Below are 14527 nucleotides of genomic sequence, written 5' to 3' on the forward strand. Positions count from 1 at the left end.
GGAAAGCTCATGTAACCATCATGCTTAGAAATCATATTAAAAAAGGATAGTTGATTAACTTACCAACCTAGTAGCAAAGAGACTGACTTAAATAATGAAAATTGCAAAATTGCATTAAGTAAAATCAGTATTAACAATGCAACAATTTATATTTAAAAAATTAGCTTGAAGAATTTTTTTTAAAGTTGGAAAATACTATATTTACTGTTTACATAATATCTAACATGACCACCAGAGGGGCACCTCCATAGCCAGGTGGGCAGGAGCAGCAGTGCATAGCACACGCTTCTTGATTAGAGTGGGGTTCGAGCCTATGACCACCAAATACAGAGGATGCGGAAAGGTCAAGGAATGACCACCGCATATCCCCGGAGCAATATGGCCTTAGTGGCAATGGAAAAGAAGATAGACTGAAGTCTATCTTCTTCTCCATTGCCATTAAATTATCACTTACTTGAGCAAGTGTATTTATATTATTACATCCATACCATCATGGTATCCAAAAAAATATCAGAAAGTCTACAATAGATAAAAGAATGGTTGAATGGGAAAAAGCAGAGAGTGGTAATTAATGGATACTGCTCTTCATCTCAGTTTCTACAATAGATAAAAGGATGGTTGAATGGGAGAAGACAGAGAGTGGTAATCAATGGATACTGCTCTTCATGGACTAATGTTATTAGTGGTGTCCCTCAGGGTTCGGTGTTGGGCCCATTGTTGTTTCGGATATTTATCAATGATATTGATGAGGGTATATCAAGCTTAATGTCAAAGTTTGCAGATGAAACGGTGTACCTGGTTAGCAATGATGTTTAGGTAGGTGGTAGATGTCAGAATGCCTGGCACATGGATGACTGGGGCGACTCGGTAGCCAGGTGGAAAGGAGCAGCAGTGCATAGCACACGCTTCTTGATTAGACCGGGGTTCGAGCCCGTCACCACCAAATACAGAGGATGCGGAAAGATCAGGGAATGACCACCGCATATCCCGGAGCAATATGGCCTTAGTTGCTAATGCTCCTAAAAACCAAATAACAAACAAACAAACATGGATGACTGGACCCAGGGTAACGCAGCAGAACATTGTCCAAAGCATGACACCACTGCCACCGGCTGGTTTTTGTCCCACGGTGAATCCAGGTGCCATCACTTCCGCAGGTAAACGATGCACATGTACCCGGCCACCCACATGGTGTAACAGGAAACATGATTCATCGGACCAGACGATCTGCTTCCAATCACTCAAGGTCCTGTTTCAATGCTCGCATGCTCATTGTAGGCACTGTCGCCAGTGAACCGTGGTTAGCATGGGTACTCGGACTGGCCTGCGGCTATACAGCCCCATTTTCAGCCGGGTTTGATATACTATGTATTGTGACACATTACTTCCATCACCAGCATTCCAATTACTGGTGAGTTGCGCCACAGTCACCCTTCTGTTGCCACATACCATCCAGAAGAGCCTTCGCTCATCTCGAGCATTGATGAGCCATGGTCATCCAACACCTTGCTGGTGGTTCATGGGTTTCCCCTCCTGACCACTTTTGGTAGGTACTAACCATGCCTGACCATGAGCACCCCACCAACCATGCCATTTTAGATATGCTCTGACCCAGTTGTCTGGTCATTACACTTTATTACCTTCTTGATTAGACCAGGGTTCGAGCCCGTCGCCACCAAATACGGAGGATGCGGAAAGGTCAGGGAATGACCACCGCATATTCCCGGAGCAATATGGCCTTAGTTGCTAATGCTCCTAAAAACCAAAATAACAACATAACAAACAATTTATTACAATTTGGCCTTTGTCAAACTTGTTTAAGCCCACTGCCTTTCCCATCTGAAGAACAAGAGTAACTGATTAATGGAGCTCAGTATCAGGCGTTTTTTATACCGTGTCCCAACCCGCACACATGCCGTCGTTCACCTGCAGTTGATTTGATTTTCATAATAACTCTCTGGTCAGAATGTTTTGGCTCATTGGTGTATAATCCCTACTGTTTTTGGGCAGAATTGCAGACTCGATAATGTTTTGTCCTATCTCATGGCATATTTTCAACTTAAAGTTTATTTTTGCAACCAGTAAGTCTAAGTAACTTCATTACATCTTGAAAATGCTGTCATGACTGTACTCCAAATTTTATACAAAATGTGAATTCACTTTTTGGGTGATGCTTTTTGTATAAAACTTTATTAACAATTTAGGTTAACTAAGATTTCATCTTTAGTAGGTGCATAATCCGAAACCCTGATAACCAAAAGTTGGCCTCTCGCTAGAGGGACTTAAACATTAAAAAGATGGAAATTGAATAGAGATGTATATAATTTTTATATTATTTCCAACGTCCGTATTGAAATATAACTCTGCACCCCAAATCCTTATACTCCAATTCTGTTGCATTTAATGCTGTATGCAAGTTTTTAATAAAAAATCTTAATTAAATGAGTACAATAAATTAAGCTTTTTCATATGATATAATTTGATTATAATATATATTTACATGTTTAACATTTTTTGTTTTCTATGGAAATTTTAGAATCCTCAAAATTCACTTATCAAAGGAAGACAGCATTGCCCAAGCTTTAACATAGATGATGAAATTTTGCTGCCAAATGGTGTACGCAAAGAAATAACTATTGGAGTGAAAAACTTGCTTACACCTTTGGTAAGTAAGGTTTGGAAACAACTATTGAGTAAAAAATATAATTTTAGCAGTTTCCATTATTGCAGTTGAAGATAGTTCTCATGAAATTCAAGGATATGACTTGTAATAGATTAGAAAATGCATATTCTACATTTGTTATCTGTTACCTGTCATATCCTAGAATTACAAGTAGTCTGTATATATCCAGAACACTGGCCTCGATATAATTATCCACATGAAGGTTTAATGTGAATTACTCGGCCACATATGGCACATTTCTACTTGTCAAAGCAGATAGTGGAAAGAGAAGAAACTGAATAAAATTAAAATTCAGCTTTTATGTTTATATTAACAGTTAGGATAAATTTTCTGTGGTTAGCATTAGACAACATAAATCCATTGAAAATAATAATATTTAAAATTTCATTGGTATCAGTAAATTTCATGGAATGTTTTTAAATCAGAACTTTATATCTCATGTTAAAAGTGAGTAATTAAGATATGGTTATAGTTTTACAAGAGTTAATAAATAATACTCTAAATTGCTCTTCTTGTAAATCTAATTAAAAATCCTAAGAATTCCAGAATGCCAAATTTCCACTCATACTTGGATGGTTTTTTTCTATACTAGCATGTTGGAGAGGCACTGAGAGAGAACAATACTCTAGATCTTAAATCACCAGTGACCCTTCATGCATTAGGAATCTGCAAATAAAATTCCCTCTAGGGAACCATGATCACAGTGTATTGTTGGTGTTAGGATATAACTACTGTCAAATGTACATGGTAGAGATTTTTGCTTTCTTAAGGACTTTCAACTGACTACAGTCTCAGACAGTATTTAAATTCTATGCAGTGGGATCAACTGATAACATTATCAACAGCAAATTCTAAATGAAAAGTATTGAGTGAAATAATCATAGAACTACTAAGAGTGAGTTTTATACCAACTAAGAGATACTATTCAAATATGAGTCATCATGACTCTCATCAGTACATCTGACATTCTAAATGGATGTCAGATGTACTGATGAGACTCATGGTAGAGAAGAATACTGTATGCAATGCACATAAATTATCAGGTAATACACCTACAGTAGACATAAACTAATTTGCAATCAAGTTTCAAAGGAGGTTATTTTATTTCACATAGCATTAGCAGAGGTATATGATACAAGAAAGCAAGCTTATATATCATCAGCCAAAAAATCGAAAAAAAAAATCCTTCCCATTTCACCCATCTATTAACTTGAAGTGTTTGTCTAGTTCTGCCTTGAATTTATTTAAGCTGTCAAGTTCTACACTGACAGATGGAACTTTTTCCAGGAAGCAACCACCCACTGGCTAAAGGCAAATTTCTGCACATCTATTCTACAACTGTCTTTCCTCAATTTGAATTTATGTCCCCTCAGGTGACTAATCTGGGCAAGAGGAAGAATTCCATCAGCATTGAACTTGCTCACCATTCAAGACCTTTACACTTCAGTCAGACCACCTTGCAGGTGCCTAGTCTCCAGACACTGCAATTTGCAGAACTTAAGTCTTTCTTTGTAAGAGTAACCTTTGTTCCAATTCACCAATCTCATTGCCCTTCTCTGTACTCGTTCAAGCAGCTCTACATCCTTCCTAAAATGAGGCCTCCAGACCTGTATACAGTACTCAAGGTATGGTCTGACCATTGCCTTGTATACAGGGATAATCACTTCCTTATCCCTGCTACAAAAATTCCTGTACAGCATTGACAAGACACCATGAGCTATTCTTGCAGACTTGTCTGCACTGCTCAGAAAACTTCATATCTGACTGCACAATTACCCTCAGTTCTTTTTCATTCTCTACCACCCTGAGTGTAGTACCACACAGTTGATATGTTACTCTGGGGTTACTGCTACCCATATGCAGTACTTTACATTTGCTAATGATAAACTCAGTTGCCACCTCTCCACCCATCTGCTCAATTTTTCTAGATCCTGTTGCAGTAGCATACTGTCATTAACAACCCTGCCAACTTTCATATTATCTGCAAACTTGGACATTAAGCCTGATATACCTTCATCAATATCATTGATAAGTACAGAAAAGAACAACGGGCCCAACATGGACCTCTGGGGGACACCACTAATAACATTAGTCCACAAAGAGCAGTGTCCATTGATTACCACTCTCTTGCCTTCTCCCATTCAACCATCCCTTTATCCATAGCAGCAACTTGCCTTTAATGCCATACTCCTCCAACGTTTACAGTAGTTTTCAATGTGCAACAGTATCAAGTTATGCAAACTAAGGCATATTATGAGAAGACTCTGGCAAAGAATGCAAAGAAAAGTAACAAAGACTTCTTTACTTATGTAAACAAAAAGGAAGGAGATGAATCACATTGGTTCACTAGATATGAATGGTATAATTATTTATGATCTTCATTAGGTTGCTGACAAACTGAAAAGAATTTTTCATCTACACTCACAAATGAGGTATTTTTCAGGCTTGGAGATACCAGAAATATACCAAATTCTAACACAGAGCTGAATGATTTGGTAATAGCTGAGAAGAAAGTGGATAAGAAATTGTTAGCACTAAACATAAAAGAGGCACCTAAGGTGGATGGGATCTTGACAATTATATTAAGGAAGGCAGCAAAAGAGGTAAGCAAACTTTTACCATGATTATGAGAGCATCCTTGGATTCAGGAAGATCCCTGTGAACTAAAGATGTCTGGATGTATTCCCATTTAAAAAAGGTAGATCAAAAGGTGACACAATTTAACCCCAGGGACTCACATCTGGTGAGTATGGGCTTGGCACACCTAGGATCCTGAGCTGGATATCATCATTCTTCTCTTTCTTGGTGATTCCCTTCTACTTCTGACTCTCTCTCTCTCTCTCTCTCTCTCTCTCTCTCTCTCTCTCTCTCTCTCTCTCTCTCTCTCTCTCTCTCTCTCTCTCTTTCTCAGGGTAACTCGGAATTTCTTTTGGCTGGTGCAGCATAAGCCTCAAGCTTCCTTTCACTATATGTCTAGTAATAATAATAATAATAACAAGTAATTATAGACTTGTTAGTTTAACTTCTGTTCCAGGTAAAATAATGTAGCCACCGGTTAAATAAATAATGCAGGACCATCCAGACATGAATGAAATTATACTGCAGTCATAGTATGAATTGGTTAAGGGGCAATCTTGTCTGACCAATTGGATACTATGATGCAGTAACAAAGGAACTGGATGCAAAAAATAATTTTGATATCATATACTTGGATTTCAGGTAAGCTTTGGATACTGTTGCACATAAAAGACTGCTATGTAAATTGGAGCCACTCAGCCTTAAGGGCAAATTACTGATGTGGATAAAGGGATGGTCGAGTAGGAGAAGATGGAGACAAAGAGAGGTAATGGATACTGCTTTTCATGGTCTAATGTTGTTAGTGGTGTTCCCCAGGGTTCAGTGTTGGGCCCATTGTTATTTTCTATATTTATTAATAATATTGATAAAGGCATATCAGGCTTCATATCTAAGTTTGCAGATGATACAAGGTTGGCAGGGTGGTTAATGACAGTAATCAAGGTATGCTACTGCAACAAGATCTAGAAAAATTAAAATTATTCAGATGACCTGAGAAATGGCAGTTGAATTGACAAATTTACACTTCAATGTATACAAGGTACTGCATATGGGTAGCAGTAATCCCAGATTAAATTACCAACTGTGTGGTACTACACTTAGGGTAATGGAAAATGAAAAAAAAAACTGGCAGTAATTGTGCAGTAAGATATGAAGTTCTCTGAACAATGCAGACACGGCTGCCAGGATAGTTCATGGGGTTTTGTGAATGATATACAGGAACTTTGCTAGCAAAGATAAGAAGGTGATTATCTCATTGTACAAGGCAATGGCCAGGCTGCATCTTGAGTATGGGCATACAGGTCTGGAGGCCTCATTTTAGGAAGAACTTGGGTCTTTTGGAACAGGTGCAAAGGAACAAAAGGGTACTCTTACCAGGAAAGTCTAGTTCTGCAAACTGCAGTGCCTGAAACTAGGCACCTGTGAGATCGAATTGAGGTGTTTTAAGGCTTTTAATGGGTTGAGTAAGTTCATTGCTGATGGAATCCTTGCTCTTGCTCAGACCCCACATGTGAGAGGGCATAAATTCAAATTGAGGAAGGATGGTTGCAAGGTATATGTGCAAAAATGTATCTTCAACCAGCAGGTGGTTGATTGTCGGAACAAACTCCCATCTGGTGTTGTAGAGTCAGTATTTTGAATAAAAAACAAGGAAGAACAAAAGGTACTTGAGAGGAACAAAAGGATACTCTTACCAGGAAAGTCTTTAGTTCTGGAAACTAGGCACCTGTGAGATCAAATTGAGGTGTTTAAGGCTTTGAATGGGTTGAGTAAGTTCATTGCTGATGGAATCCTTGTTCTTGCTCAGACCCCACGTATGAGAGGGCATAAATTCAAATTGAAGAAAGATGGTTGCAAGGTATATGGGCAAAAATTTATCTTCAACCAGCAGGTTATTGATTGTTGGAACAAACTCCCATCTGGTGTTGTACAATCAGTATTTTGAATAAAAAACAAGGAAGAACTAGACAAATTGTTAGAGTAGATGGACAGGTGATATGGAAAGTATTCGCTTTTTTTTTTTTTTTTTTGGCTGATGCTGTATAAGCTTGCTTTTTTTCATGAACTGCCACTATTAATACTAATACTGACTTCTTTAAGTGATATTTAAGTTTTCATGTGGTCTAAGAAACTCAGAATTATAAGAGAAGTATCACTAATGATAAGAGCAGTATAACATAAGTAATAAAAGTAACAACAGTTTTTAGCATTTCAGGATGTCAAAAAACTGTTGTTTATTTTATTACTGTTTTTATGTTTTTTTACTCAAGCAGCTTGTGTGTAAATATATATTTTTATTTATTTACATCTGTATGTTTTTAGTTTATTGGAGATATTGAAGAATATTTTGATGTAATTCATTTCAAACTGAGAATTTTGTTCATGATGTGTAAAAAAATTTGCCAAAACCTCATTATTATTTATGTAGTATGTATGCTTCTTGTGTTTGAATATTTTATTATGGTTTTATATATTTTTTTAGGAAGGTTTTCAGTGTGTTGTTGAAATTGAAGGAGCAAAAGAACGGGTATTTGCAAGGGTGCGTGACAATACAGTCATCTGTTCAGAAAACATGGTAAATATTATATTAACATAAGTTCACAAAGCTTTTAGCAATAAAACTTAAGTTTGCACTTACAGTAAATTTTAAAATAAATCTGACTTCAATTGCATGAGAAAATACTATGTTCCATGTGAAATTAACAAAATAATTATTTTACTGATCTATATAATACAGGAAACAATTTACCCCAACCAGCACATTTGATACACTAAATTATTTGCTCTTTGCTGACAACATTTCTGAGCCAACTTTGATATTCTGTTTTTGGGTGTGTATGATGAGAAAGAGTAACTTGACACTGAAAAAATATAAACAAATTTCCACAATAACCAGAGTTGTTCTGAATCAGAAGCTCCAAGAAATACTTTTCTCCTTCACATTTGAATATTATTCCCATAATGGCTTCTTATCCAGGGACTGCCTAACTAATCACTGCTACTGTTCACCTTCATTACCTTCTCCACCACAAAGTTCTCTTTATATTCCATATTTCTCTTTATTCTGTCTTTTCTCATGAGAGCAGACTTACTTCCTGACATTACTTATGATTTATATACTCAAGTTTACTGAAGGGTGTTAGCAGTGTCATTGTACGTCACTGCAGAACTAATGGCAGCGGTGTTAAGAGCCACAGTTATTTGTTCAGTTTTTGTTCAGGGGCAAACAACCTGGGCCCAGCACACCTGATCTCCTTCCCCCCATGACATTGACTATTGGCAGACAAGTAAGAAGAAGACACGAGTAATTACAGACCAGTTAGTTTAACTTCTGTTCCGGGTAAAATAATGGAGTCACTGGTTAAAGATGCATTGCAGGATCATCTAGACAAGACTGCAGCAATAATTCAGACACAGCATGGGTTTGTTAAGGGAAAGTCTTGTCTGACAAATTTGATAGGATATTATGATGTGGTTACAAAGGAACTGGATGCAAAAAATAATTTTGATATCATATATTTGGATTTCAGGAAAGCTTTTGACACTGTTGCGCATGGAAGACTATTGTACAAATTGGAGCAGAATGGTATTAAGGGTAAGTTGCTACAATGGATAAAAGGATGATTAAGTGGGAGAAGACAGAGGGTGGTAATCAATGGGTGCTGCTCTTCGTGGACTAATGTTATTAGTGGAGTCCCACAGGGTTCGGTGTTAGGTCCACTGTTGTTTTGTATATTTATCAATGATATTGATGAAGGTATATCAGGCTTAATGTCGAAGTTTGCAGATGATATAAAGGTTGGCAGGGTTGTTAATGACAGTAATGGCAGGGTGCTACTGCAACAGGATCTAGATAATTTGGGCAGATGGGCTAAGAAGTGGCAACTGAAGTTTAACCTTGACAAATGCAAAGTACTGCATATGGGTAGAAATACCCCAGAGAAACGTACCAACTGTGTGGTACTACACTTAAGGTGGTAGAAAATGAAAAAGACCTGGGAGTAATTGTGCAGTCAGATATGAAGTTTTCTGAGCAATGCAGACAGGCTGCCAGGGCAGGTCATGGGGTTTTGTCAATGATATATAGAAATTTTGCTCGCAGGGAGAAGGAGGTGATTATCCCTCTGTATAAGGCAATGGTCAGGCCATGCCTTGAGTACTGCATACAGGTCTGGAGGCCTCATTTTAGGAAGGATGTAGATTTACTTGAGCGTGTACAGAGAAGGGCAACAAGATTGGTGAGGGGAATGAAGGGATCCTCTTACCAAGAGAGGCTTAAGTTCTACAAATTGCAGTGGCTGGAGACTAGGTACCTGCGTGGTGATCTGATTGAGGTGTATAAGGCCTTGAATGGGTTGAGCACGCTGAATTCTGATGGGATCCTTCCACTTGTTCAGATTACGAACCTAAGGGGGAATAAATTCAAATTAAGAAAAGACAGGTGTAGAATAGATGTGCGGAAATTTGCCTTTAGCCAGCGGGTGGTTAATTGCTGGAACAAACTTTCATCTGTCATTGTGTAAGTTGATAGGTTGAATAAATTTAAGGAGGAACTGGACAGGCATTTGGAGGGAATGGTGTGATTTTTTTTTTTTGGCTGATGCTGCATAAGCTCATACACTTGCTTTCTTGCATCACATGCCACTACTACTAAACTTTCATATCATAACATAGCAGTACAGAAGTATTGCTATGTTGTGACATGAAAGTAAGACTTGGATTTTATACTGTGAGTTCCTCACTCAATTTTGAATGACTGTTATTTAACAAATTGAAGAATAGCACTAATCTAGTTCACAAAAAATAAGTTTATTAATTTTGTGTATCCATCATTTGGAAATTGTTTTAAAAATCATAAAAATTTACACAGTTCTGAAATGTATACATAAATAGAAATATTTGTGATTATTATTATTATTATTATTATTAGCCATATAGTGCAAGGAAGCCTGAGGCTTATGCTGCACCAGCCAAAAAAAAAATTCTGAACTACCTTGAGAGAGAGAGAGAGAGAGAGAGAGAGAGAGAGAGAGAGAGAGAGAGAGAGAGAGAGAGAGAGAGAGAGAGAGAGAGATAAAAAGGAATCACCAAGGAAGAGAAGAATGATGATATCCAGCTCAGGATCCTGGGTGTGCCAAGCCCATACTCACCAGATGTGAGCCCTTGGGGTTGATATTATTGTATTGTTCAAACTTTTATATTCTGCCAGTTAAAGTTAAAAATAAATTAATTAAGCCTTTAAATTTCTTCAGTTATTTATCATAATAAAATGTTACTACAGAAACAAATTTTATTCATTAAAAATTTTCACTGCTTTTTTTATTTAGTACACATATCAAGCAGACTCTGGTGAAATTCAGGCATCACTTACTGTCTTATGGAATGGAGATACATTTATTGACAAAACCAATGGTAATTATTAATATTATTTTTTTTAGTTAGAAAAATATATTATTGGTATTGTTTCACCAAAATTTTACATTTAAAATTTTATAAGAATTTTACCTGCTGTCCATAACAATTTCAAACATTTGATGTATTGGGGTTTGCTCCTTAGCTGACTTGCAGTTTTTTGTTGTATAGAAGATGCAAATTGTCTGGAATTTTGCTCAGGCCTAATATGAGGATCTATACCATAAGAACCTTGTCAATCGTTTCAGCTCTGGACAGATTGTGCAAGGTTCATGGAGTAGGATTTTTCATTTTTTGCACTGATGTTGTCAAGGTAGTGTGGGATGGTTCAGAAAACTTACAAAGCCTGCTGGAGTCCACACAGGACAAGCAAATATATGGGCTGTGTTAGGTTTACTCAGCGTACAGAGGCATACTTATACTTACTCCATAATATGAGAGATTGGCATCTTTCATATTATGGAGTTATACTTTATAATTGGTTTGGCATGATTGCAACACCAGGGCACCTACCCGCCCACCGATGATTGGCCAATAAGCCTTGAAATGGTACCATCTGGGTGGCGGTATCCACCGAGAATAAGTAACAATAGTCTTCTCTATTGGTGAAGTGTTGCTTATTCAAGGTAGTGCAATATCACGGTAACTCATTATGAAGGTAGTCACAGTATGAGATACAATTAAATCAATGCCTTTCAGACTACTTTTGTGGTTCACCACTGTGAACAAAGAATGGTATATTTTCACTGAACATTCTATAAAGAATATTAGTAGGAGCTCAACTGTAACAAATTTCATCCATATTGGACATACTATTACCAACATCTGTTACAGTGATGTTCTTATTCCTTACTTATTTGTGTGTTGGTCTAAGCCTCAATTTGTAAATGGTCAGCTTTTCCCATACAAGGAATACTGATATCTGGTTCACCTTTCACCAAATGAAGTATAATGACGATGATGATGCTGCTGCTTGTGCACGCCAACAGACTGCTACCTCCATGTACATGCTTTTGGCTTTTTGCAATGCTACATAGGTTAAAGGACTTTATCATCCTTTCCAGATGAAAATCCATCAAAAATAAAGTATTTGAGTTGAATCTTATGTAGAACTGCTGGAACGAGTACAGAGAAGGGCAACAAGATTAGTGAATGGAACAAAGGGTTGCTCTAACGAAGAAAGGCTTAAGTTTTACAAATTACAGTGTCTGGAGACTAGGCACTGGCGAGGTGATCTGATAGAGGTGTGTAAAGCCTTGAATGGTTTGAGCATGCTCAATGCTGATGGGATTCTTCCTCTTGCTCAGAATAATCACCTAAGAGGTGATTATTCTGAGCAAGAGGAAGAATCAAATTCAAATTGAGGAAAGACAGATGTAGGATAGATGTGTGGAAATTTGCCTTTAGCCAGCGGGTAGTTGGTTGGTGGAACAGACTTCCATCCCTTGTTGTGGAAGTTGATAGCCTAAATAAATTTAAGGCTCAGCTGGACAGGTATTTTGAACGAACAGAGGAGTGAAATGGGAGTGGTTTTTTTTTTTTTTTTTTTTTTTTTTTTGGCTGATGCTGCATAAGCTTGCTTTCTTTCATCATATGCCTCTACTAATGCTAATGCTAAAGAAAGGAGAGAGCAACCTTTTTTTTGGCATCAGTTTCAATGAACTCTTTTTTTGGGGTTAAAGGAATACAGGCTGCAAATTGCTTCACACAACAACCCCTGTTTCTTGATCTCTCCTTCACCTTTTGTTAAATGTCTACTTGCAAGCACTCTTTCATGTGGCAGCATAAATCACAGTCCAGATTGTTACAAGTACAGGCACTCCTCTACTTACGTACAACTTGCAGATACATACAAAGTGCAAAGCTGTTGCTATGTTTGGTTATAAGAATCAATTTTGAATGCCTTTGTGATATTTTTCTAAAGCAGATTTCTGGAGGTCACTACCATAAAGCAATAAAAACAATTAGCAGTTTCCGGTTTATTGGGCTTTTCTGTTAGTGCAATCTATTAACAACGGGTAGTAAACTCGATCTTATTGCATTTGCGATGATACCAATAGCTGGAATTCTGTGGAATTTGCATTATTATGGTGAAATGCTCTTCCCCTTCATGGAAATCTTCAATCATATAAAAAACATAAATAAATTTTCAGAATCTTCTCTTCATTCCTATTTTTTGAGCTTCGTAAAGTTGTTACTCCGTATCTCACTTGTGCGTATCCTGTTGCAATTTGTGCGTTTAGTATCCTTTGTTATTGATTGCTTATTTTCTTACTGTTTTAAATTTTATGATAAAAAAAAAAGTCAGTAAACATAAATATAAATTAGTTACACTATTAATTAAGCTATGTATGTAAGCGTAAATTTCTTTTTATTTTGCTAACCTGTGGGAAATATTCTTCCGATTTTCACGCATCATTTAATTTTGTTAATTGGATGAAGTAAAGTGTAAATTTGTGCTTTATGTCTTTACTTTTATAGCCTGTGAATAATATTTTTCCTATTTTTGCTTATTAGAATTACCGTTTAATACAATTAAAATTCAGTTTGCAAATGTGATCACAATGACTGGCACTTACTACATATCATATAGTGAGCGGTATTTTATTTTGGAGAGTCCATTATAAAGTGATTTGATCTTAGATTAAATTAAATTACGTATCATATTTAGATTAAATTAGTTTTGAATAAATACTGTACTCTACATTATTATGCATTGTATGTTTTTTCGGCTTTATTTAACTTGGTTACAAATCATAAAATGCTGTATATGATGAAGTTTGTTGGGGGTTATAATCTCGGTGCGTTGTACTGTACCGTACTGTACTGTACATGTATTTTGTATTTACAAGACCAAAGTTGGACTTGCGTACAAAACGGACTTATGTACATAAAAAAAACCAATTAAGTACATAAGTAGAGGAGTGCCTGTATGTGGTATAATCTGTATTGCTTGTAACTGACAATATCTTAGTCATCCTATGAAGGTGATTCTGAGATGACCTTGGCAAGCAACTTGTAGTTCTCCATCAGCTGCCTTAAGTAAGCTACATTACATTTTCAAAAATGCTTGTATTATGAAGCTGACAGTTCACAGTCCAAAGTGATAAAGTAGGTCAGTTTTAAAGAATTCTTATGTAGCTGTTTTGCATGTTTGATATAACTTATGTAAAATGGTTTGGCCCACAGTATTCCTTATTTAAATTCGTTATGTAATTATGAATAAAATTTGAAATGTTTACTTAACTTTTGGCCATTCTTATATTTAACTTAATATTTATAGAATATTAAATCTTTCTAATTTGATTTTAACTATTTTCTTACAGTGACTCTGTATAAATGCCATCTTCTTGGGAGTCATGGTGGTAGGTCAGATTGTTCTCTCTGTTTAACAAGAGATAGGAAATACCAGTGTGCATGGTGTGGAGGTGGCTGTAGTTATGGTGAATCATGTGTAGATCCAGTTGCAACAAGCTGTCCTCCACCTCATATAGACTGGGTATGTCTGAGTTTTTTCACTGTTACTATGATCACATTCCTGTGTTATTTGTTAGAGTAATTCTGTTAAATAACTTTGTGAGAAGTTACCATGTCACAGAATTTAGTCAGGTTATAATGTATACATTACAATTTAGCTTTACATATTAATAATGCTTATTGAATATTATATAAAAATTAAAATAATACAGAAATAAGATTGTAAACATATCAGTTGTTTTTTGACTGTAAGATTGAATTGGAATAAAGATAACCATATCAGATTTGAAAGAAAAAAAAATGCCTAGTATGAAATTTTTATTAAAATTAAGGAATGGAACTATGTTCTTAATGTATGTTTACATTTGTGCCGAGTGC

General features: G+C 36.4%; 1 protein-coding gene across 1 annotated transcript in view; it reads left to right on the forward strand.

The window, feature by feature from the left end:
* LOC150086740 (plexin-B-like) overlaps nucleotides 1-14527 on the forward strand; it is a 415555-nt gene that overhangs the window by 282251 nt on the left and 118777 nt on the right. The window contains exons 12-15 of the mRNA XM_090372733.1: nucleotides 2537-2665; nucleotides 7743-7835; nucleotides 10588-10672; nucleotides 13999-14171. Coding sequence (XP_090228859.1) covers nucleotides 2537-2665; nucleotides 7743-7835; nucleotides 10588-10672; nucleotides 13999-14171 — 480 coding nt within the window. The remainder of the gene's footprint in view (nucleotides 1-2536; nucleotides 2666-7742; nucleotides 7836-10587; nucleotides 10673-13998; nucleotides 14172-14527) is intronic.

Source organism: Mastigoproctus giganteus, chromosome 4 (genome assembly GCF_048544385.1).
Source record: "Mastigoproctus giganteus isolate SK-2022 chromosome 4, ASM4854438v1, whole genome shotgun sequence".
NCBI classification, from domain to species: Eukaryota; Metazoa; Arthropoda; class Arachnida; order Uropygi; family Thelyphonidae; genus Mastigoproctus; species Mastigoproctus giganteus.